The sequence below is a fragment of the Haliotis cracherodii genome, unplaced genomic scaffold (genome assembly GCF_022045235.1).
Source record: "Haliotis cracherodii isolate W230 unplaced genomic scaffold, xgHalCrac1.p SCAF_3, whole genome shotgun sequence".
Lineage (NCBI taxonomy): Eukaryota > Metazoa > Mollusca > Gastropoda > Lepetellida > Haliotidae > Haliotis > Haliotis cracherodii.
Genome location: NW_027266286.1, coordinates 46,721,704 through 46,747,882, shown reverse-complemented (window position 1 = coordinate 46,747,882; position 26,179 = coordinate 46,721,704). Strand labels below are relative to the sequence as shown.

General features: G+C 38.6%; 1 protein-coding gene across 1 annotated transcript in view; it reads right to left on the bottom strand.

Annotated features, from left to right (window-relative positions):
• Nucleotides 1-26,179, bottom strand: part of LOC139475479 (mucin-2-like) — a 98,436-nt gene that overhangs the window by 18,818 nt on the left and 53,439 nt on the right. The window contains exons 6-20 of the mRNA XM_071258683.1: nucleotides 19,352-19,564; nucleotides 18,946-18,978; nucleotides 18,323-18,655; nucleotides 16,176-16,388; nucleotides 15,770-15,802; nucleotides 15,147-15,479; nucleotides 13,000-13,212; nucleotides 12,594-12,626; nucleotides 11,971-12,303; nucleotides 9,824-10,036; nucleotides 9,418-9,450; nucleotides 8,795-9,127; nucleotides 5,181-5,405; nucleotides 4,901-4,933; nucleotides 4,277-4,609 (exon numbers count right to left, since the gene is read on the bottom strand). Of these exons, the coding sequence (XP_071114784.1) occupies nucleotides 4,277-4,609; nucleotides 4,901-4,933; nucleotides 5,181-5,405; nucleotides 8,795-9,127; nucleotides 9,418-9,450; nucleotides 9,824-10,036; nucleotides 11,971-12,303; nucleotides 12,594-12,626; nucleotides 13,000-13,212; nucleotides 15,147-15,479; nucleotides 15,770-15,802; nucleotides 16,176-16,388; nucleotides 18,323-18,655; nucleotides 18,946-18,978; nucleotides 19,352-19,564 (2,907 nt within the window). The remainder of the gene's footprint in view (nucleotides 1-4,276; nucleotides 4,610-4,900; nucleotides 4,934-5,180; nucleotides 5,406-8,794; nucleotides 9,128-9,417; nucleotides 9,451-9,823; nucleotides 10,037-11,970; nucleotides 12,304-12,593; nucleotides 12,627-12,999; nucleotides 13,213-15,146; nucleotides 15,480-15,769; nucleotides 15,803-16,175; nucleotides 16,389-18,322; nucleotides 18,656-18,945; nucleotides 18,979-19,351; nucleotides 19,565-26,179) is intronic.

Genomic DNA, 26,179 nt, shown 5'->3' with positions numbered 1-26,179 from the left:
AGCACAACTCTACACATATAATTGTGGTGCTTTTGACCACAAGGCCACCTCTCAACAGCCTCTTCACAATACATGAAGATGATTTGAAACATAGAAAAACGTACAAATATATCGTAATAACTGGTGAGTAACAAAATGTACATACATCTATTAAGTAACGGCTACAAATTGCTTAACTAATGAAAATTAGATATCATATGAATAATGAAAAGTATAGAAATACGCAGTGTTAGTTTAACACCTTCATCGAAAACATTAGCAATCTCATTTCTATCGTGGCATATTAAAATGACAGTAATAATGTACATATGGACAACAGTTCCAAATCTTGTAACTAGGAGTTTGATATATCATGACCAGCAGTTAAATGAGCACCTGTTTTACAAAGTACACAACAAACCTTGAAGCTGCGATACGGTCACAGGCAGCAGTGCAGAGCGAACATGCATATGTTCCTCCGTAGACGCTTCAACACGGACATGCTCTAGCCAGTTGTATACAGATAACCTTGTTCACAATGTACAGGAACAGCATTTGGCGCTACTACACGGAGATAACATTGTCAGCAATATACAAGGAACTTTGGAAATGTTCTTCTGATTTGGCTTATCACACTGTCACAAATTACTAGAGCAGTCACTATTGATAATCTTTGCGCATAGTGTGTGACAAGCATTTCTCTTTGTTGCTGATCATGATGAATTACCAGCTGTTCAGGTCCATGAATTAGTTTTGATTCTTGGTTTCCCATCAATTCAGGGAAGGACACGTTGCAGAAATACGTTGCGTTCATGTCCTTGTTTGTTCCTGTGTCCAGTTACAGGTTGACGTTGATCAGACCGTTGGCAGAACTTGGGGCAGCTGTCACCTGGGTGGAACTTGACTTTTATCTAAGAAAGATAAAGGCATTGAGCAAATAAACATAATGATGTTTTATGCACCTTTTACAACAAGTCGACTCGTGAGGCTGTAATTTGACCGACTTTCCGGCATGTAACTCCAACAGACTGGTTAATTACTCAGTTCTCTTTCAGTCTCTGGTTTGGCGGGTCTTCAGACCATGGTAATATAGCCTGAGTATTGTTGATTGTTGCTGGTAGTGAAGGACATGCTTACTCTCTCATCCTGATTTTTAGTGATTCAATCATATAATTTCCATCGCTATTCTACATTTTACGCCCAGTGGAATCTGTTTCGATTATTGACGCTATATATTTACATACCGTTTACACTCATATATTATATGTTAGCACATTAGTTACAAAAGTGAATCATCGTACCAGTAGAGGTGGAAAATGCAATATGACTAACGCTTGATCATGTGGGGCCTTAGATACATGCGTAATCTCAAGCTGCAATGTGTTTGAGTCAAGATATCTTACCTGACACCTTACCTTACAATGACCATTAGTATCATCAACAGCGCAACTATCCCAAAGATAGTTACCACAATAATGCTCACTGAAAAAAAACCAATATGAAGTTTATCTTGGGAGAATATCATCTATAGCAATTTGTTTGTGTATTACATTCTAATGTTTCACTTGAAGTTTATATCCGTTAACATTCATGATACGAGGGGTGATTGATATGTTCTGAGCCTCACATAGACATACTTGACCTGCGACACTAATATGATTTATTTTTTAACAGAATCCACTTGCACACTGGTACGCGCTTGCAAACAATGTTGAAGAGATTTTATCCAAGTTTAGTGGAATTCTTTCTCTTGGCTCTCCACTAAGTTCTCCACATCTGGCATAACGTCTTCTTTCAAGTCGAAATGGGTTTCGGCTGGAGCTTTCCTCGTGTTTTTGGAACATGGTCTGAAGGAAAGGAGGTGCTGCTGAATGACTAATCTTCAAAGCGACACGCGTGCATTTTAGGCTTGAGCATTGTCCCTATGGAAGAGTACACTTTTTCGCAGCTTCTCAGGTCTGTTAGTCTTAACTTCATCCCGTAATTGGCCCTCCAGTGCAATATTATGTCCTCCGTTTATTGTCTGGTCTTTGGGAAGAAAGTCCACCGTGATGACATCGTCGGCATCCCAGAACACGGATGCCATAATCTGTCTTGCTGACAGCACAGTCTTTGCCTTATATGGCAATATGGCAAGATGGCGCTTACTCATTCGTCGGTCGGTCATCACTAACAGTGGATTCTCTGGATCTTTTCATGTGTTGCTGACGTTACAGATATTCCAGGACGGGGGTTGTCTTTTAGGCGATCTCTGAGAGGCTTAAACTTCTTACAGTGGCACAGAAGGGGCATTCTTACCTCCTGTTGTACTCATCTATTCATGGATAGCTGTTGGTGCTACCATTTTTTCTGTAAGCACTGCACGTTCCTTAAGTTTGTCCATTTTCGAAACGTAGCTGATCGCTGCTTGTTACACTGACTTGTCAATGCGAAACAATTAGCTCATTTGACTCAATTTCTTATGGATGATATACATTTTTGACATGTAATGTCCAGTACACAAGATTTCAATATTTGGCAATATTATGTGTGAGGGTAAGCACTTTTTAATCACCCGTCGTACGCGGTATTATCAGTATTGACGTGCAACTGAGATATTTAACAAATAATGCAAACGGTGTGTTGCCATGAAATATAGGATGTGAGGCAAAAGAAAGTATACACTGGAAAATTAGATTAAACCAAAACATACAGACGTTGTCAAAACATTACTGAGCTGAAAACAGTCGCCGAAATAGAGGAAACTTAAGGTTCAAAACACAACCATGATACTCGTATCAAATACATCACAATTTCTTGTTTGTTCCATTTTAGTCCCCATTAAACAAGCGTGTATACTTTCTGATGCATGGCAGTTTACATTCTTCCACGAAATCTGAAACTATTGGATTCACATTAAAAACATACTGTGTGGAACTTACCAATACCCAGACCTTATCATAACAACACACCAATGCCTATATTACATTTAATGTAATACCAATAACCCATTTATATATCAGCGGTAAAAACTTCCTGATAAGTGTTCATGAGGATTGACTGCCTATTGAAAATTTGTCAGTGAAGCAGCCAATCAAATTGTCAAAGGTGACAATGACGATCATTCACAAATGCTTATGAATCCTTACCAAAAATCGTAGAATAGGCAGAAGATTGTTCTAAGGACGCCTGTTGCGGATCCTTTGTGGTACCGTTTCCCCCATCGGTGGTGTTTGTCGGTACAGAGGGGCTGGTAGTGCTTTTCGGCAAAGAGGAGCTGTTAGTCTTTGCAGTGGTACCGGTTTTAGTAACCTCACTGCCTGTGTTGTTGGGAAAAGTGGAGGTCTTTGCAGTGGGCACGACAGAAGGTGCACCTTTTGGTGTCCCTTCCGAACAGCTTAGGCTTAGAGATCCTGAGATACATGGAAACAGAAAGAGTACACATCGTGTAAAGTGAAATATGAGAGGAAATAAGCGCCTCCAAAGATTCTGTGTCAATAATGACTTGCTTTATGATAGAAACCCGTGCATTGACATAGATGAATGATGATTATCTCATCGTGTAATGTGTGAATAGAGATATTGTCTCTAATGGCAGTCATGACTAAAATATATACTCGTTGAATTTTCAGAAATGAGAGATCAATTATATTCATGCAAACAAAAATATTGTAGTTATTGATACCTCAATTGTATGTTGCACAGATAAAACATATCTGGAAATGAATACGGTTATCCTACTGGAGATCAGATGCAATCTCCTGATTATATGGTTGTTGTCAAATCACTGTAAAAAAATACACAATAAATGAAAAGAACTTTACTAGAGTTATGCAGAAATATATCTCTGTACCTAACATAATCAACTCATGTTTACATATAATTTGACACAGATTTTGCACAAATTTTAACATAACAACAGAGAAACAGTTCATGTTGCATATAGCCACGATTCATTGCTATGCAGAAATGGTGGATGTATCGTTTTACACGATGTAGATATACACGATTTAGACGATATTTTCAGAAACGATTTACTTCTGATCAGGGACTTCTTTTTTCGTTGAATCATCTTTGGAACATGTGGCTTGCATAGGGGTAGATTGGAACAATGCAACATGTTATATATGCACGGAATTCGAATGTTATTGCTATGATTATTGTATGACACTCGTGTACTTATATGGTGGTAAATAAATTACATGTTCACCAATCAACACACTATTGTCTATGCTGTGACGTACTTCTGTTCTGTCACTGAAAGACGAATATATGACAGAATATTTTTTAAACACGGTTACGTTTAATATGGTGTTACCTCCTGATGATGTTTGAACTAAGAGAACACAGAAATCTGCTGCAGCGTCAGAGCGTTTGGTGAGAGTAAGGAAAACCATCCTTCCTGACTCGATCCGTCCTGTAGTATTTGAGGATATCTTGTCTGCACAGTTATAGGTGTGGTCGATGGACGGTGAGAAATACAGGGTGGCGTCACATTCCGCGTTGACTCCCTGCACTGTTAACTGGAGATCGACATCCCCACCCCGGGCACTCAGTTGGCACACACATCTGCCTTGGTAGTTGACAGCCTTAGCAGTGTCCAGATAGATGGCAGCTCCACTACCAAAGTTTCCCTCGCACATATTCACAACTGAAAGGGGATGATTATCGATGTACTTAATGTTCCGAACGTTAAGTAGACGATAATTAATCATCTATCTTCACCATTTGTGCCGCTTTGGTGAGAAGTTTTAGTTTCCTGATCTTTCAGTAATTCTCTTTGATTATGTCCCATGCTTCAGTCGAAAAGCTTTAGTTTGAATATATGCTATTTAATTGGTTTAATTTTACTTGGTTATTGTAGGACTATCTCAGCAAGTTTTCAAATATTCAGAAATATATGTGAAATTTTAATTGAAAAGAGAATATCAGACAAACATACCTTTATCTCCAGATGTGGATTGACAAACAGGTTCTGCAACCAACATCAACAATATGTTATACATCACAGCTTTTAGATACTACTACTACTAGTTTCGATACCGATAAAGTTTCTTTTTTTTCATATTGTCCAATCCTAAAATATATATCAATACATTAACCTAGCAGGACCACAGAACGAAATCGAATACGAAACGGATTTATGTATTTACTTTGTGCAAATAAATTTGTATAAGAAGTAAGTGATTTTGTCCTTCAATGTCCTAAAATTGTTTACTCACCTATCACCTGTGGCTTTTGAACAGAAACAGTTGTCGTAGTTGTATCATTTGTGCTCGGTTCACCGGATCCACCCGGATTAACTGCAGAGGTGGTGATGTTCGCAGTACTGTCCGTCACTCCGCTTCCTGTACTGTTGGCAAATTTGCTAGTTGTAGATGGTGGTGGTTGGGGAGTTGTGGTGGGTTTCAGTGTGCCTTCACTGCAGGTCAAACTCAGAGATCCAGCTGGAATGATTCAGAAGAAACAAAGTCACAACACAAACATTTCAATTAAGTCTGTGCATTTACGAATTACATACTTTTGCGCCACTCTTGTTAGTCAGATGCAATTTAACATACAAATTGACAAAGAAAATCGTTTCTATAATAACAAGAAGTCTGCTAGTGAAAAGGTCCGTTGTACAATCCCAACTATATCACGAGCATGTGTTTTTGAGTCACTATCATAATGATGATGATACCAGCTCTTTGCGATAAGGTGATTGTAACCTGTCCCACCGATAGCACTCTTCACAAACACAGGCAAAGGCAAGTCAAATGTTCGCCTGGACAAACACAGGAACATAAAAGTTTCAATATGGAATGCGTCCTCCACATACACGTAGCTACCATAAAAACTTGTTTTTATTCATAGCCTTATATTGATAGCCTTGAAACCCTAATGATAACTTTACAAACATATGTGCTTATGGCTTCATTATTCATCACGCTTTTTCATTCGCAATTGGTTTTAATACTAAATAATATATACTCACACGCAAAAGAAACGCAAGTCGAGTATGCAATATACATGCTATTTATTTTCAACAGTAAAAACAAAAAATACAAACAGGGCAAGATTGACAAAAATGTAACTGAAGACAGTTTAATTAATTAAAAGGCAGATGCCATGATTGTTTTGTTTTTTAAATGTTAAGGGCTTATACAGTTTCGGGCAATACCCAAAATGTCAGTCAATACCTGGTGTGACGACCATTGAGTGGATCAGACGATTTGTGCGTAGCTCATCGGCAGTTGTAGACACTGGGCGCACATTGTGCAGACGCCTTTGAACCTCATCCCACAAGTGTTCGATGGGGTTCAGATCAGGGTTGAGGGCTGACCATGGTAGAACACGGATGTTGTGTTGTTGCCGAAAGGCCATGGTAGCTCTAGCAACATGGGGACGAGCGTTGTCCCTGCTGGAAAATATGATATTGATGTTGTGCAAAAAATGAAACAACGTGGGGTCTGATCACTTGGTCGATATACCGCTGAGCACTGACGCTGGGTCCCAGACCTTGACCAACGTTCAGAAAGCACATGGGTCCAAGTCCAAGTCCAATCCCTGCCCATATCATGACGCTAGGTCCACCCAACAGATCCCTTTCCACAACGTTTCTGTCAGCGAAACGATCACCTCGATGCCGCCAAATTCTGACTCTTCTGTCTGCATTGGAGACACAAAGCGACTTTCATCAGAGAAAAAGACACGCCTCCACTCACGATGACGCCAATTGTGATGACCCTGTGCCCACTGAAGTCATGCTTGTCGATGCTGTGGTTGGAGAACAGGACCACTTGCTAGTCGGCGACATTTGAGGTTGTTGGAACGGAGATGTCTTATCACAGTGTCCCGGCTAATGTGTCGATTATGTGTTCCTATGGTCTGTCGAGCACTTTCACTTGCAGTTAGGAACGGATGTCGCTGGTGTTGACGGGTAATCCGCCGATCTTGTCGAAATGTGGTGAACCTAGGACGGCAGCTCCGAGGAAGGTCATCTGTGGTCTGTGTAGCACTGTATCGATGCAGGAAACGGTAAATTGTGGTTATGTTAACGTTGAAATGACGGGCAACATCTTGGACAGACTCTCCAGCTTCCAAACATCCGATAGCCTGGTTTCTCTGAATTTGATTTAGGCGTGGCATTGTTGACCAAGGAGTGGTAGGTCCAAGAATCGGCCACAGTTTTATACCTACTACAGTTCATAACAGTTCGTGCATTTTCAATTTCGCGAGAAATGGGTTCATGATTCCCACATATTCATTGAAATGGTGCGTTTTAGTGTTTCGTTTTTTATGTTGCGTTTTTACTCGGGGCTTCCAAAATGCAAACACAAATATTGATAACACCATCAGGCTTCACTAAATCTCGTATCAATTTATGTTTCCGTGTTTGTTACCTATTTGCTTAAAACCACTTGCGTTTCTTTTGCGTGTCAGTATCTGCATCTGCATCAACCATGCTATCACGTGCATCATATGTCTTCTGGGACACAGATGACCCATTTCGTAGGTAACGTTTCAACTAGCCGTGCCAGGATCCTCTGATTGGATATTGGAATTGTATATTCCCACCGACTATGATTCTTAGTTTCTCAGCACCATACCCAGCAAATCAATGTTACCAACATGGGAAGACGTCCAATACGTGTGTCACAGGCATAACACCATCAGTACGTTGACACACCCTTGCATAACTTAAATACAGTTCAAAGAACATACACATGATATAGTTCGAATCGTACAATTGATTCTGCTACAAAACAGAGAAATATCTCTGGTATGGAAAGGGTTTTGTCGCTTTTATTAATATCATTATGAAAATGTAATCTTTCTTTTTTGAATCATCTTTGGGACATGTGACGGGCATGGACATGAGGTAGTTTTCGTAGAAACAATGCACAATATTTTCTATTTGTACAATTAGTGATTGACACTCGGATTTTGAAATGATGTTAATCAATTACAAGTTGACCCATCAACACAATATTGTCTAAGCAGTGACGTACGGATATGCCATTACCGAAAAATATAAATATGTCATTGTGAACAATAAAAAAGATAATATACAGAAAACATGAAAGTATGACGTGTTTTAAAAATATAGAATACTATAGAAAAAAGCTCCCGTGTAATCTCAATTCTATGAAACGATTGAAGAGTTCTGGTATCTGACTCGCTTTTGCTCGTCAGATGTCAGAACTATTCACGACTTTAGTATTTTATTTATTACGTGCCGTTTATGTCATTTTCTAAAATTTCACTGTTGTGTCTGAATAGGCAGACATCTACGCGATCCACAGCATAACCCAAAATGAGTGTAACAGAATAATACTTCAAACATATCAAACATGTATTTATTGAATACGACAGCCCACCTTTAGAATTAAGGAGGGCGTTCCACAAAGTTACCACAGTGCTAAGGTGATCGTAACTCAGACACTTTAACATAGACTTACGACTGCCGTTGCACTACGATCGGCTTGTGGAACGGGATTCTGCACCACAAAGTTTCAAGCAGGTCACAATACCCTGTAACGTTATTTGTGAAATTTGGTTGCAGGACAGACCGGCGAAACAACGCCATGTGATGTCAGCCCAACAAAGGGTCACTAGGGTCATCGAGTGTTCATAAGCTCATCTCAGTGATCTATCATTTTTACAGGCAATGTCATTGAACTAGCTAAGGGATATTGAGAGGTTTCAATATTTGTAGGTGAAACTTCCCGCAGTTTCATAAGCATGCGCTTTGATATTCCACACTGTTTAATGTCGGCTTATTGTTACTAAACGGGTGATCTCTTCAGGGGCGAGTAATAAACAGTTATATGTAATTATGATAAGGTATTACCTCCTGATGATGCTTGAACTAAGCGAACACAGAAATCTGCAACAGCATCAGAGCCTTTGGTGAGAGTAAGGAAAACCATCCTTCCTGACTCGATCCGTCCTGTAGTATTTGAGGATGTCTTGTCTGCACAATTATAGGTGTGATCGATGTACGGTGAGAAATACAGGGTAGCGTCACAGTCTGCGTGGGCTCCCAGCACTGTTATCTGAAGATCGACATCACCCCCCTGTGCTCTCATTGCACACACACATCTACCTTGGTAGTTGACAGCCTTGGCAGTGTCAAGATAGATGGCAGCTCCGCTATCAAAGCTTCTCTCGCACATATTCACAACTGAAAAGGTATGAATATCGATGTATGTTACGAACATACAGTAGAAGATAATTAACAATGTATCTTCATTATTTGTATCGCTTTGGAAGAAGCTTTAGTTTTCTGGTCTTTCGGTAATCCTCTTTGATTATGTCCAATTAATGTTTCAGTCGAAAAGCTTTAATTTGAACAGATGGGATTTAATTGGTTTAAATTTAATTGGATTTAATTTAATTGATTGTGCCATGAATATTTAGTGAGTCTTGAAATATTGTGAAATGATAAGAATATAGTACATCAGACAAACATACCTTTATCTCCAGGTGTTGTTTGACAAGTAGGTTCTGCAACCAACATGAACAACAAGTTTGGACTCCACATAATTTTGTCTCAACTAATTACTATATACTTTTGTTTCTGATTAAGAAAGTGTACGGGTTTGTTTTCATGATGCTCATTTCCATAATATTCATCAATAATAATAAAAATTAACATGGGAATGAAACGAAACATCGCAATATACGGAATTACTAATAGCTTTGTGCATATCAGAATGTAGCTTGCAGAATTCACTATGAACTTAAAATAGGTAACAGATTTCTGTAGAGAAATACAATTTGTAGTCAAATTAAATGACGTAGAAAAGTTGATATTTATTAATACATTTTGGACACATGAGTGAAAAGAAGCTTATTTTGTCTTACATTGTTTACTCACCTGTTACCCGTGGCTTTTGAACAGGAACCGTTGTCGCAGTTGTATCATTTGTGCGCGGTTCACCAGATCCACCCGGTTTAACAGGGGTGGTGATGTTCGCAATACTCACTCCGCTTCCTGTACTGTTGGCAGGTTGGCTGGTTGTAACAGGCCTACGGGGATTTGTGGTAGGTTTCGGTGTGCCTTCACTGCAGGTTAAACTCAGAGATCCAGCTGGAATGATTCAGAAGAAACGTAGCCATAACACAATTATTTCAATTAAGTCTGTGTATTAACGTATTACATACTTTTGTGCCACTCTTGTTGGTCAGATGCAATTTAACATACAAAGTGGCAAAGAAAACCGTTTCGATAAAAACAAGAAGTATCTCTCAGTGGAGAAGTCCGTTGTACAATCCCGACTATATCACGAACATGTGTTTATGAGTCACTATCAAGTAATGATGATGATACCAGGTGTTTGCGATAAGCACTCTTTACAAACACACGCAAAGGAAAGTCAAACGTTCGCCCGAACAAACTCAGGAACATATCATACAAGTTACAATATGGAATGCGTCCTCTACATACCTGCCATAAAACTTGTTTTAATTCAAAGCCCTATATTGATAGCCTTGAAACCCTATTGATAACTTTACAAACACATGTGCTTATGGCTTCATTATTCATCACGTTTTTTTCATTCGCAATTGGTATTAATACTAAATAATATATATGTATTCATCTGCATCAGCCATGCTATCACGTTCTCCATATGTCGTGTGGGACACTGGTGACCCCTTTCGTATATAACGTTCCAACTCGCCGTGCCAGGATCCGCTGATGGGAGATTGGAATTGTATATTCTAACCGACTATGATTCTTAGTTTCTTAGCACCATACCCAGCAAATCAATATTACCAACGTGGGAAATCGTCCAAGGACGTGTGTCACATAGGAATACCATCATCATTACCTTGACACGCCCTTGCATAACTTAAATACAGTTCAAAGAACATACACATGATATAGTTCGAATCGTACAATTGATTCTGATACAAAACAGAGAAGTCTCTCTGGTATGGAAAGGTTTTTGTCGCTTTTATAAATATCATTATGAATATGACATCTCTTTATGTTGAATCATCTTTGGGACATGTGGTGGGCATGGACATGAGGCAGATTTGGTAGAAACAATGCACAATATTCTCTATTTGCACAATAAGTAATTGTTATGGTTATCGAATGGACTTCGGGTTTTGAAATGTTGTTGAATCAATTACAAGTTGACCCATCAACACAATATTGTCTAAGCAGTGACATACCCCATATGTTGTTACTGAAAAATATAAATATGTCATTGTGAACAATAGAATAAATAATTTACAGAAAATATAAAAGTATGACGTGTTTTAATAATATAGAATACTATAGAAAACAGCTCCCGTGTAATCTAAATTTTATGAAACGATTGAAGAGTTCTGGTATCTGACTCGCTTTTGCTCGTCAGATGCCAGAACTATTCACGACTTTAGTATTTTATTTATTACGTGCCGTTTATGTCATTTTCTGAAGTTTCACTGTTGTATCTGAATAGGCAGACATCTACGCGATCCACAGCATAACCCAAATGATTGTAACAGAATAATACTTCAAACATATCACAATTTCACAATTTAATACCACAGCCCACCTTTAGAATTAAGGAGGGCGCTCCGCAAAGTTACCGCAGTGTGATAAGGTGATCGTAACTCCAATACTTTAACATAGACTTACGAATGCCGTTGCACTACGATCGGCTTGTGGAACGGGATTCTGCACCACAAAGTTTCAAGCAGGTCACAATACCCTGTAACGTTATTTGTGAAATTTGGTTGCAGGACAGACCGGCGAAACAACGCCATGTGATGTCAGCCCAACAAAGGGTCACTAGGGTCATCGAGTGTTCATAAGCTCATCTCAGTGATCTATCATTTTTACAGGCAATGTCATTGAACTAGCTAAGGGATATAGAGAGGTTTCAATATTTATAAGTGAAACTTCCCGCAGTTTCATAAGCATGCGCTTTGATATTCCACACTGTTTAATGCCGGCTTATTGTTACTAAACGGGTGATCTCTTCAGGGGCGAGTAATAAACAGTTATATGTAATTATGATAAGGTATTACCTCCTGATGATACTTGAACTAAGCGAACACAGAAATCTGCAACAGCATCAGAGCCTTTGGTGAGAGTAAGGAAAACCATCCTTCCTGACTCGATCCGTCCTGTAGTATTTGAGGATGTCTTGTCTGCACAATTATAGGTGTGATCGATGTACGGTGAGAAATACAGGGTAGCGTCACAGTCTGCGTGGGCTCCCAGCACTGTTACCTGAAGATCGACATCACCCCCCTGTGCTCTCATTGCACACACACATCTGCCTTGGTAGTTGACAGCCTTGGCAGTGTCAAGATAGATGGCAGTTCCGCTACCAAAGCTTCTCTCGCACATATTCACAACTGAAAAGGTATGAATATCGATGTATGTTACGAACATACAGTAGAAGATAATTAACAATGTATCTTCATTATTTGTATCGCTTTGGAAGAAGCTTTAGTTTTCTGGTCTTTCGGTAATCCTCTTTGATTATGTCCAATTAATGTTTCAGTCGAAAAGCTTTATTTTAAACAGATGGGATTTAATTGGTTTAAATTTAATTGGATTTAATTTAATTGATTGTGCCATGAATATTTAGTGAGTCTTGAAATATTGTGAAATGATAAGAATATAGTACATCAGACAAACATACCTTTATCTCCAGGTGTTGTTTGACAAGTAGGTTCTGCAACCAACATGAACAACAAGTTTGGACTCCACATAATTTTGTCTCAACTAATTACTATATACTTTTGTTTCTGATTAAGAAAGTGTACGGGTTTGTTTTCATGATGCTCATTTCCATAATATTCATCAATAATAGTAAAAATTAACATGGGAATGAAACGAAACATCGCAATATACGGAATTACTAATAGCTTTGTGCATATCAGAATGTAGCTTGCAGAATTCACTATGAACTTAAAATAGGTAACAGATTTCTGTAGAGAAATACAATTTGTAGTCAAATTAAATGACGTAGAAAAGTTGATATTTATTAATACATTTTGGACACATGAGTGAAAAGAAGCTTATTTTGTCTTACATTGTTTACTCACCTGTTACCCGTGGCTTTTGAACAGGAACCGTTGTCGCAGTTGTATCATTTGTGCGCGGTTCACCAGATCCACCCGGTTTAACAGGGGTGGTGATGTTCGCAATACTCACTCCGCTTCCTGTACTGTTGGCAGGTTGGCTGGTTGTAACAGGCCTACGGGGATTTGTGGTAGGTTTCGGTGTGCCTTCACTGCAGGTTAAACTCAGAGATCCAGCTGGAATGATTCAGAAGAAACGTAGCCATAACACAATTATTTCAATTAAGTCTGTGTATTAACGTATTACATACTTTTGTGCCACTCTTGTTGGTCAGATGCAATTTAACATACAAAGTGGCAAAGAAAACCGTTTCGATAAAAACAAGAAGTATCTCTCAGTGGAGAAGTCCGTTGTACAATCCCGACTATATCACGAACATGTGTTTATGAGTCACTATCAAGTAATGATGATGATACCAGGTGTTTGCGATAAGCACTCTTTACAAACACACGCAAAGGAAAGTCAAACGTTCGCCCGAACAAACTCAGGAACATATCATACAAGTTACAATATGGAATGCGTCCTCTACATACCTGCCATAAAACTTGTTTTAATTCAAAGCCCTATATTGATAGCCTTGAAACCCTATTGATAACTTTACAAACACATGTGCTTATGGCTTCATTATTCATCACGTTTTTTTCATTCGCAATTGGTATTAATACTAAATAATATATATGTATTCATCTGCATCAGCCATGCTATCACGTTCTCCATATGTCGTGTGGGACACTGGTGACCCCTTTCGTATATAACGTTCCAACTCGCCGTGCCAGGATCCGCTGATGGGAGATTGGAATTGTATATTCTAACCGACTATGATTCTTAGTTTCTTAGCACCATACCCAGCAAATCAATATTACCAACGTGGGAAATCGTCCAAGGACGTGTGTCACATAGGAATACCATCATCATTACCTTGACACGCCCTTGCATAACTTAAATACAGTTCAAAGAACATACACATGATATAGTTCGAATCGTACAATTGATTCTGATACAAAACAGAGAAGTCTCTCTGGTATGGAAAGGTTTTTGTCGCTTTTATAAATATCATTATGAATATGACATCTCTTTATGTTGAATCATCTTTGGGACATGTGGTGGGCATGGACATGAGGCAGATTTGGTAGAAACAATGCACAATATTCTCTATTTGCACAATAAGTAATTGTTATGGTTATCGAATGGACTTCGGGTTTTGAAATGTTGTTGAATCAATTACAAGTTGACCCATCAACACAATATTGTCTAAGCAGTGACATACCCCATATGTTGTTACTGAAAAATATAAATATGTCATTGTGAACAATAGAATAAATAATTTACAGAAAATATAAAAGTATGACGTGTTTTAATAATATAGAATACTATAGAAAACAGCTCCCGTGTAATCTAAATTTTATGAAACGATTGAAGAGTTCTGGTATCTGACTCGCTTTTGCTCGTCAGATGCCAGAACTATTCACGACTTTAGTATTTTATTTATTACGTGCCGTTTATGTCATTTTCTGAAGTTTCACTGTTGTATCTGAATAGGCAGACATCTACGCGATCCACAGCATAACCCAAATGATTGTAACAGAATAATACTTCAAACATATCACAATTTCACAATTTAATACCACAGCCCACCTTTAGAATTAAGGAGGGCGCTCCGCAAAGTTACCGCAGTGTGATAAGGTGATCGTAACTCCAATACTTTAACATAGACTTACGAATGCCGTTGCACTACGATCGGCTTGTGGAACGGGATTCTGCACCACAAAGTTTCAAGCAGGTCACAATACCCTGTAACGTTATTTGTGAAATTTGGTTGCAGGACAGACCGGCGAAACAACGCCATGTGATGTCAACCCAACAAAGGGTCACTAGGGTCATCGAGTGTTCATAAGCTCATCTCAGTGATCTATCATTTTTACAGGCAATGTCATTGAACTAGCTAAGGGATATAGAGAGGTTTCAATATTTATAAGTGAAACTTCCCGCAGTTTCATAAGCATGCGCTTTGATATTCCACACTGTTTAATGCCGGCTTATTGTTACTAAACGGGTGATCTCTTCAGGGGCGAGTAATAAACAGTTATATGTAATTATGATAAGGTATTACCTCCTGATGATACTTGAACTAAGCGAACACAGAAATCTGCAACAGCATCAGAGCCTTTGGTGAGAGTAAGGAAAACCATCCTTCCTGACTCGATCCGTCCTGTAGTATTTGAGGATGTCTTGTCTGCACAATTATAGGTGTGATCGATGTACGGTGAGAAATACAGGGTAGCGTCACAGTCTGCGTGGGCTCCCAGCACTGTTACCTGAAGATCGACATCACCCCCCTGTGCTCTCATTGCACACACACATCTGCCTTGGTAGTTGACAGCCTTGGCAGTGTCAAGATAGATGGCAGTTCCGCTACCAAAGCTTCTCTCGCACATATTCACAACTGAAAAGGTATGAATATCGATGTATGTTACGAACATACAGTAGAAGATAATTAACAATGTATCTTCATTATTTGTATCGCTTTGGAAGAAGCTTTAGTTTTCTGGTCTTTCGGTAATCCTCTTTGATTATGTCCAATTAATGTTTCAGTCGAAAAGCTTTATTTTAAACAGATGGGATTTAATTGGTTTAAATTTAATTGGATTTAATTTAATTGATTGTGCCATGAATATTTAGTGAGTCTTGAAATATTGTGAAATGATAAGAATATAGTACATCAGACAAACATACCTTTATCTCCAGGTGTTGTTTGACAAGTAGGTTCTGCAACCAACATGAACAACAAGTTTGGACTCCACATAATTTTGTCTCAACTAATTACTATATACTTTTGTTTCTGATTAAGAAAGTGTACGGGTTTGTTTTCATGATGCTCATTTCCATAATATTCATCAATAATAGTAAAAATTAACATGGGAATGAAACGAAACATCGCAATATACGGAATTACTAATAGCTTTGTGCATATCAGAATGTAGCTTGCAGAATTCACTATGAACTTAAAATAGGTAACAGATTTCTGTAGAGAAATACAATTTGTAGTCAAATTAAATGACGTAGAAAAGTTGATATTTATTAATACATTTTGGACACATGAGTGAAAAGAAGCTTATTTTGTCTTACATTGTTTACTCACCTGTTACCCGTGGCTTTTGAACAGAAACCGTTGTCGCAGTTGTATCATTTGTGCGCGGTTCACCAGATCCACCCGGTTTAACAGGGGTGGTGATGTTCGCAATACTCACTCCGCTTCCTGTACTGTTGGCAGGTTGGCTGGTTGTAACAGGCCTACGGGGATTTGTGGTAGGTTTCGGTGTGCCTTCACTGCAGGTTAAACTCAGAGATCCAGCTGGAATGATTCAGAAGAAACGTAGCCATAACACAATTATTTCAATTAAGTCTGTGTATTAACGTATTACATACTTTTGTGCCACTCTTGTTGGTCAGATGCAATTTAACATACAAAGTGGCAAAGAAAACCGTTTCGATAAAAACAAGAAGTATCTCTCAGTGGAGAAGTCCGTTGTACAATCCCGACTATATCACGAACATGTGTTTATGAGTCACTATCAAGTAATGATGATGATACCAGGTGTTTGCGATAAGCACTCTTTACAAACACACGCAAAGGAAAGTCAAACGTTCGCCCGAACAAACTCAGGAACATATCATACAAGTTACAATATGGAATGCGTCCTCTACATACCTGCCATAAAACTTGTTTTAATTCAAAGCCCTATATTGATAGCCTTGAAACCCTATTGATAACTTTACAAACACATGTGCTTATGGCTTCATTATTCATCACGTTTTTTTCATTCGCAATTGGTATTAATACTAAATAATATATATGTATTCATCTGCATCAGCCATGCTATCACGTTCTCCATATGTCGTGTGGGACACTGGTGACCCCTTTCGTATATAACGTTCCAACTCGCCGTGCCAGGATCCGCTGATGGGAGATTGGAATTGTATATTCTAACCGACTATGATTCTTAGTTTCTTAGCACCATACCCAGCAAATCAATATTACCAACGTGGGAAATCGTCCAAGGACGTGTGTCACATAGGAATACCATCATCATTACCTTGACACGCCCTTGCATAACTTAAATACAGTTCAAAGAACATACACATGATATAGTTCGAATCGTACAATTGATTCTGATACAAAACAGAGAAGTCTCTCTGGTATGGAAAGGTTTTTGTCGCTTTTATAAATATCATTATGAATATGACATCTCTTTATGTTGAATCATCTTTGGGACATGTGGTGGGCATGGACATGAGGCAGATTTGGTAGAAACAATGCACAATATTCTCTATTTGCACAATAAGTAATTGTTATGGTTATCGAATGGACTTCGGGTTTTGAAATGTTGTTGAATCAATTACAAGTTGACCCATCAACACAATATTGTCTAAGCAGTGACATACCCCATATGTTGTTACTGAAAAATATAAATATGTCATTGTGAACAATAGAATAAATAATTTACAGAAAATATAAAAGTATGACGTGTTTTAATAATATAGAATACTATAGAAAACAGCTCCCGTGTAATCTAAATTTTATGAAACGATTGAAGAGTTCTGGTATCTGACTCGCTTTTGCTCGTCAGATGCCAGAACTATTCACGACTTTAGTATTTTATTTATTACGTGCCGTTTATGTCATTTTCTGAAGTTTCACTGTTGTATCTGAATAGGCAGACATCTACGCGATCCACAGCATAACCCAAATGATTGTAACAGAATAATACTTCAAACATATCACAATTTCACAATTTAATACCACAGCCCACCTTTAGAATTAAGGAGGGCGCTCCGCAAAGTTACCGCAGTGTGATAAGGTGATCGTAACTCCAATACTTTAACATAGACTTACGAATGCCGTTGCACTACGATCGGCTTGTGGAACGGGATTCTGCACCACAAAGTTTCAAGCAGGTCACAATACCCTGTAACGTTATTTGTGAAATTTGGTTGCAGGACAGACCGGCGAAACAACGCCATGTGATGTCAGCCCAACAAAGGGTCACTAGGGTCATCGAGTGTTCATAAGCTCATCTCAGTGATCTATCATTTTTACAGGCAATGTCATTGAACTAGCTAAGGGATATAGAGAGGTTTCAATATTTATAAGTGAAACTTCCCGCAGTTTCATAAGCATGCGCTTTGATATTCCACACTGTTTAATGCCGGCTTATTGTTACTAAACGGGTGATCTCTTCAGGGGCGAGTAATAAACAGTTATATGTAATTATGATAAGGTATTACCTCCTGATGATACTTGAACTAAGCGAACACAAAAATCTGCAACAGCATCAGAGCCTTTGGTGAGAGTAAGGAAAACCATCCTTCCTGACTCGATCCGTCCTGTAGTATTTGAGGATGTCTTGTCTGCACAATTATAGGTGTGATCGATGTACGGTGAGAAATACAGGGTAGCGTCACAGTCTGCGTGGGCTCCCAGCACTGTTACCTGAAGATCGACATCACCCCCCTGTGCTCTCATTGCACACACACATCTGCCTTGGTAGTTGACAGCCTTGGCAGTGTCAAGATAGATGGCAGTTCCGCTACCAAAGCTTCTCTCGCACATATTCACAACTGAAAAGGTATGAATATCGATGTATGTTACGAACATACAGTAGAAGATAATTAACAATGTATCTTCATTATTTGTATCGCTTTGGAAGAAGCTTTAGTTTTCTGGTCTTTCGGTAATCCTCTTTGATTATGTCCAATTAATGTTTCAGTCGAAAAGCTTTATTTTAAACAGATGGGATTTAATTGGTTTAAATTTAATTGGATTTAATTTAATTGATTGTGCCATGAATATTTAGTGAGTCTTGAAATATTGTGAAATGATAAGAATATAGTACATCAGACAAACATACCTTTATCTCCAGGTGTTGTTTGACAAGTAGGTTCTGCAACCAACATGAACAACAAGTTTGGACTCCACATAATTTTGTCTCAACTAATTACTATATACTTTTGTTTCTGATTAAGAAAGTGTACGGGTTTGTTTTCATGATGCTCATTTCCATAATATTCATCAATAATAGTAAAAATTAACATGGGAATGAAACGAAACATCGCAATATACGGAATTACTAATAGCTTTGTGCATATCAGAATGTAGCTTGCAGAATTCACTATGAACTTAAAATAGGTAACAGATTTCTGTAGAGAAATACAATTTGTAGTCAAATTAAATGACGTAGAAAAGTTGATATTTATTAATACATTTTGGACACATGAGTGAAAAGAAGCTTATTTTGTCTTACATTGTTTACTCACCTGTTACCCGTGGCTTTTGAACAGAAACCGTTGTCGCAGTTGTATCATTTGTGCGCGGTTCACCAGATCCACCCGGTTTAACAGGGGTGGTGATGTTCGCAATACTCACTCCGCTTCCTGTACTGTTGGCAGGTTGGCTGGTTGTAACAAGCCTACGGGGATTTGTGGTAGGTTTCGGTGTGCCTTCACTGCAGGTTAAACTCAGAGATCCAGCTGGAATGAAGTTATACCACACTCATATCAGTTATATTTGTGCATTAACGGATAACATATGCCAATGTTGTTGATGTCATTAGACGTATTTAAGTTTAAGATATCGTCAAACCCAATTCCATAATCACGAGACATTGTCGCTAAAAATATCAATTGTACATTCGGACTTTTTCACGAGTGTGTCTTTATGAATCACTATACACTACATTTCATAAGTAACTTCCCCTACTTTCTCGAAAATTGCGCGAAATTTTCTCGCCACTATTGCGGCACTAACGCATTATTATCGCGCCACTTTTGAGCCATTAACGCGAAACTATTGCGCCACTTTCGAGACACTTTCGAGACATTTTCGCGAAAACATTTTGCAAGATCACGGCACTTTCGCGACACTTTCACGGCACTATCGCGCCACTTTCACGCCACTATTGCGACACTTTCGAGACAGAATAGTCACCTATCATGTGACAGTTGTGCTAAATGTACGGTACAATATATCTTTTCCTGGACTGATTTTGAGTTACATGTTCCATGGCATGCTAGTCTGCATTATTTAAGATCATAGAGTAAAGCTTCTTTTCCTTTTACAAATACCGCTATCTATACTTTATTTTGACTGCAAATGTAAGGTGATCTTGTGGTCATGACTCCAATCACAAATACTCCTACACACATTAGCTGAGGTGATTTTCACGGCAACAAAAAAGATAGAACAGAATCAAACACAATCATGTGTCGGCCAAAATGACCGTCAGGAAACCTCATAACCAACTAATGTTTTGTGCATGTCTAGTATCCCATAATGTTTCGTGATAAGTTTCATTCTGAATATAATGTGAAATAGTCTGGACAAAATCGTTTGGTTATTAAAGATTTCCTATGATACACGAAGTCCTTCACAATTATTACGTCGTTAGGTATTTGTATTACACAGTGACTTGTTCTTGATGTGTGGACGATTATTAACATTGTAAAAGAATACGCTTTTATTGGAAACAAAATAAACAAACCATTTCCATAATTTACTTCTTTTCCATTCCGACTATATCATAAGCATGTGTTAATGAATCATACTCATGAATCAGGTTTAAAGCGTATCTACCACAAACACATGCAAATGCAAGTCAGGTATTTGCAAGTCAAAGACATACATGTACAGTTACCACATTGAAATAACACAACTCTGTACGAAGCTTCTGAAATATACTTTGGGAAGAGCTGGTTTCGTGTTTTAGAGGAAGACACTAGAATATACATGTATGTATTTGCATAGACTTATCAGTCTGATTATAACTAGATTTGATTGAGACATTTTAATCAATTAGACGTACTTTTCTTAGAATTGATGAGTAGATGTAAATCTTCCATGAACTTCTATTTGAGCGTCTTCGGGATTTATAACATGGTGCCCCTATTTTGATTTCAGCTGGGGGCACGGGTGGCCTAGTCGTATTAGGCGCCGCGATTCGCTGTGCATAGTTGCGTCTCTTGGGCACGCCAGAAACCTATGATTATGGGTTCGAAACCCGGTTCGCCCCGATTAAGTTTCTAGGTTTGTCAGCACCATACCCGTGCTCGTGGGTTTCACCGAAATGGTAAATTTATAAACGTCTGAGACCTGCATCACTTCGGGCTTTCCTCCGACATTAAGCTGACACGCCGCGATATAACTGGCCGAATACTGTTAAATGGGCAATTCCCCGAGAGTTGTTGCCTTTGTTATTGTTTTTCCCCGTGAGTACCCGGATGATATAGCAGAGATCTAGACTAGTTCGCGACCTGTGCTGCGCCATTAATAAGCGCAGTTGTCACTTTTATTGACAGTATAAGGTCGTATTGTCACATTTATGAACAAAACGAAATACAGTTTTTGAAATAATAAGGAAATGTAGGTATCTTTGTGGGTAGCATCATTAATGGTGACGGTGTTTTGATAAGTCACTTGCTTGGTAATTGTGTGATTTTCGTTTACACTATTTTGACTTGCAACACAAAGAAAATATTTCACCTGCCCATTGCTTATTTTATGGTGTTTATATTTTTACAGTCAAAATGTGCAGAAGTTTTACTTAGGAAATTTATTAAACGCCTAAATATTCAGTTATTTCAAAAATATGCCCATCTGTATTATTATGATGACGAATCAAAAACATTTGTATGTTTAATATCATCACCAAGTGACTGAAAATGTAAGGATATTAAAAGTACATTTCTATATTGTTTGGATTCTAATCCCAGCATAATTAATCTATTGTGGTGTTTTTAGGCCCTTTTGACCGTCTTAGTCATTTTTAGTCAATCTGTTAAATAAATGAACAGATTTTTCAGTCAATCGCCTGAACTTTTTAGACATTCTATAGATTGCCTGAGTCAATCATATTTTACACATTGACTATAACATATACACGCATACAAAGGAAAAGACTTGTGAAAACGTCAATCGCGCATCGAAGAACCTCCTAACCAAGACGTAGAGGAACAAGAATGATTCTGTTCAATGCTACAGCAAATGAATGAAAACAAAATGCAAATATCATAATTACAACCTACCAAAGTTATATGTATATTTTTAGTCAGCTGCCTTGTTCGAGGAATGAAACCGTAAATATTCACATAAAGGAACAATATTCCACATATCTGCAGCTGTACAAAGAAACTTATAGGATGTCACGTGTCTCTGTAACCATCAAATATTTCAAAAATATATTTATCATTTCGGGATATTATAGCCCGTGTTTGGTTTCACAACTGATCACTTAGTTTGTTTCAGTTGTTTCACATAGGTGTCAAGTCTCAAAGGTCAGCTGAGAAAGCCCACGTGACAACTTTTTTCATAATGTCAACGGTTCTTTAAAAAGATCCATTGAATTAGATAACAATGAGCAATCAATCACCGTTATATCGGTTTTGAACAAAGTATGTTGTTTTCACATCGGCACTTCACGCCCAGATATTTGCTTACTTTTGACAAATCCACTGTACAAAATAACAGTGATTATTCAATCAACGTAATTTCTGCTGACCCTTTGATGGCGAGGAATGATGGTGATCACTCCTCTTGCTGGGCTGAAACGTGCATATTATATAACATACATTTCCCCTCACTTCAAACCGAGATTGTAAGTCCCCATGGACCCTTGCGTGGTGATCTACCTTCAGTCGTTGGCGATCTATAGCCTGTTTTTATGTTGTATTGTCACCTGTTAATATATTTTTACATGCTCTCTGACTAGTTTTATGAAAATCTGTGATATTCTAGTTATTCTACTGCCCTTCGTTGGTAGAATTTTATACAGTTTAAAATATATTGTTAATGTCAAATTTTGTTTCGTCACGATATGGCTGAAATATTGCCGATGTGACGTTAAACTTTCACTCACTCACTCACTCACTCAAACCGAGATTCGGTTTAAACCTTACTTACTTACTTACTTTGGAGGATTAACGTGCGCTTTCCGACAGATGCGTATTTCGCACACGGGCCCGGCCAGGCCATTTAATGTGTTTCCGAAAGGGGCGAAGGTGGTCTGTGCAACCCAAGAGGGGGCTTTAGGGGCTGCTTATATATAATTTGGGAATTTTGAGATTTGGAATAGATGCCGATGGGGTTGGGGAGGAGAACTAAGGGACCTGGGTATGGTGGATGTTTGTTTGTTTATGTGATTTTGATTTGGTAGGTTATTATGTTTTTAGATGCGTTTTATTAGTTCCGTTTTGATTAAGAATACGCCTAAGGCCTTGAAGTTTTCTAGTTTATTTTGTGGGTTTAGTATTGCTTCTAGAGTGTTTAGATTGAGGGTAGTTTGTAATGCGGTTCGATGTGTGAGGTAGTGTGTGCAGTGGATGAGTGCGTGTTCTGGGGTTTCTAGTTGTTTGCAGTGTGGGCAGTTACCTGTAGTGTGTTTTTTAAAAAATTTTAGGTGGTTATTTAGATTGGTGTGTCCTGTTTGGAGTTTAGTGATTACTCTGTCGATGTTTTTTGATGGATGAGGAATTTTTGGTTTGGTTAGTGGTTTGCTGAGCACTTTTTTGATTTGGCTATTTGAGTTTAGATATAGGTTATGCCATTTTTGTGATTTTTTGCTTGTTTACACTTTTAATTTCTGATTTTGAGATGGGTAAGTTTAAGCTTATTTCTGGGATTTTGAGGGATAGTTTAGCTGCTTTATCGGCGTTTTCATTACCGTATATTGCCTACGTGGGCGGGTATCCACAAGAAGGTTATTTGTTTGCCTGCCTTAGTTAGGTCGTTGGAGCTTTTAAGTATTTGATTTATTAATTTAGGTCGGTTTTTGGTATTTTTGTTTTGGAGGGCTTGCAGTCCACTTAGGGAGTCGGTAAGTATTAGGATTTTTTTGTGGTTTTTGGCGGTTTAAACCTGGATTTGAATTGAATAAATACCCCAGACACACGAAATGCCAAATGGGAACCTTTATCGGGTAATCTGAGTGGTGCCTCCAGTAATTATACCTGTAATAAATTAACTAAGCATCAATTGAATGACGACAAATACACAAGTGTAGTGTTATACCAGAAAACATGGATGACAACAAGGGAGTAGTTTACCCACGCAATCCGAAATCCGAAAATGCTTTCACTGCAGGGATACTTTTCTTATTATAAACTATAACCACCAGGGGTATTTCCAAATAACAACATCCGATGAGTTTTCGTCGTTCTTTTTTTCTGTTTATCTAGGCTGAAAAATGTATTATCATGCGCCCTTTGTCCAAATCTTCATAGATCCCGGGTAACCCATCAGTGTTGAAAAATGCGTAAAACAAATATTGCCTCCAAGTTTATTTAGCTATCCTTGCAGACGGTAGCCCAGTCTCTCGTCACGCTCAGTTGCGTTAGCGAGGAAAATCGACTCACGGCAGCTAGTGTGCCCAAGCGGCCAATGTCAGACTGCCGAGAAGAAGCTAGAGATTAGCGGCATTAAACCCAACTCACTCACTGATTTCAGTGATTCTTTCTGATAAGTAGTGCCCCTTCTAACTATTCACGTATTATACCTCTTGTCAGTGTTAGAAACATTTCAATGTTCTAAAACAGATAATTAAATAGTTGGTTCACATACGCATCGACCCGTTGGACGCGGACATTTCACAATTTCATAGATCAATTTCTGAAGTGGTCTAACGGGTTCATTTTGTGAAACGTGTAAGTAGCAAAAGTGTCAATTTAATGTAGGCATATAACGTACGGGCTTTGCCTTAAATATATGCAATATTATTATTAAAGCAATACACAGACTTCTTTCTTTAGATACGCATGTATGTGTTTAAAAGAACATTCCCGGGGGAAATATTATCTGGGATGGTAGGTGGCAAGACGATTATGTTGTATTATTTTCCCCTTACATGGAATTAACATTTCACGAACGCCCGATACCATCACTATTTGACAGTGATTTATAAACACATGCTCACGATAGAGTCGGATATGCTTTTAGCAGAGATTTTCTTTTGAATATGGAAAGGATTGTGTCGCTTTTATTATGAAACTGTAGCATATTAAATATTTCACTAACATTGTTGGCGGGTGTTAGTACATGTCAGTATAGACGCTTGAAATATAGCTTATAACAAGCCAATTGGACATATCCGATAACACACTCGCGAGTAATCTCTCTTACTTTCTTAAACATATGTTCGAGCTCAAATTAATGAACTGAATTGTTTACAAATATCAAAAGATGCATGGAACCCACGTCGCCAATATCTTCTCTATCCAGGGAATATTTACAAGAAACAGTGTCAAAAGTAAACCAAATCACTCTATTGCGAAAAGCTTTTTTGTAAAACGATAGCCAATGAAGCGTGTTGATTGGTAAAACAATAGAGGATTATAGGGCCGTCTCACAGGCAAGTGAGCGAAGCTCACGATGGTGAGCAGAGGCTTCAGCTCCACAGGATCTCAAACAACCAGCCAGGTCGAAGGCTGGCATTCTAATAAAAGTAAGCGGGGTCCGACCAGACCACCCCCAAACAACAACACTCACGCACGCAAAACAGTATACCCAGTCTCCGTATGGGACCAAAATCAGCGAGACGCATACATCGCAAATGAAACAAACACCCCACACATCCCACAAACTCACACTCTCACCCTCCCCGCCTCTCACCCTACAATTACCACATCTACACCCGCAAGCAAAACCCAACGCACAACGACCACCACACAACCAGCACCAACACAAGCCATCACAGCCACAAGGGCAACAACACTCCCAAACCTACAGGCAACCCCCGAACACCCAGTCAACAGGGAAACTACAGAAACCACTCAGACTCTCGCACCCAAACCCAGCATGCAACCCACCACCGAACAGATTGACCAAACTAAAGACAACTTAACCGAAGAAGACGAGTACACATCCTCAGAGGAAATAAACGATCTTACCTTGTCAGCCCCAAAAACCAAAAGCTATAGAAAAAAACTCACCCAAAACGTATCAAGCAAAAATCTAAACAACTTAGTCCTCCTACTAGCTTACGTGTTAAAGCAGTCTAATCCAGAAGCCAGCTCAAAAGCCTTCTTTGGTGTAGCACATAAACTAAAACTCGTCAGCACCTCTTTCGACCGTTTCAGCAGCAACCTTAATAACCTACT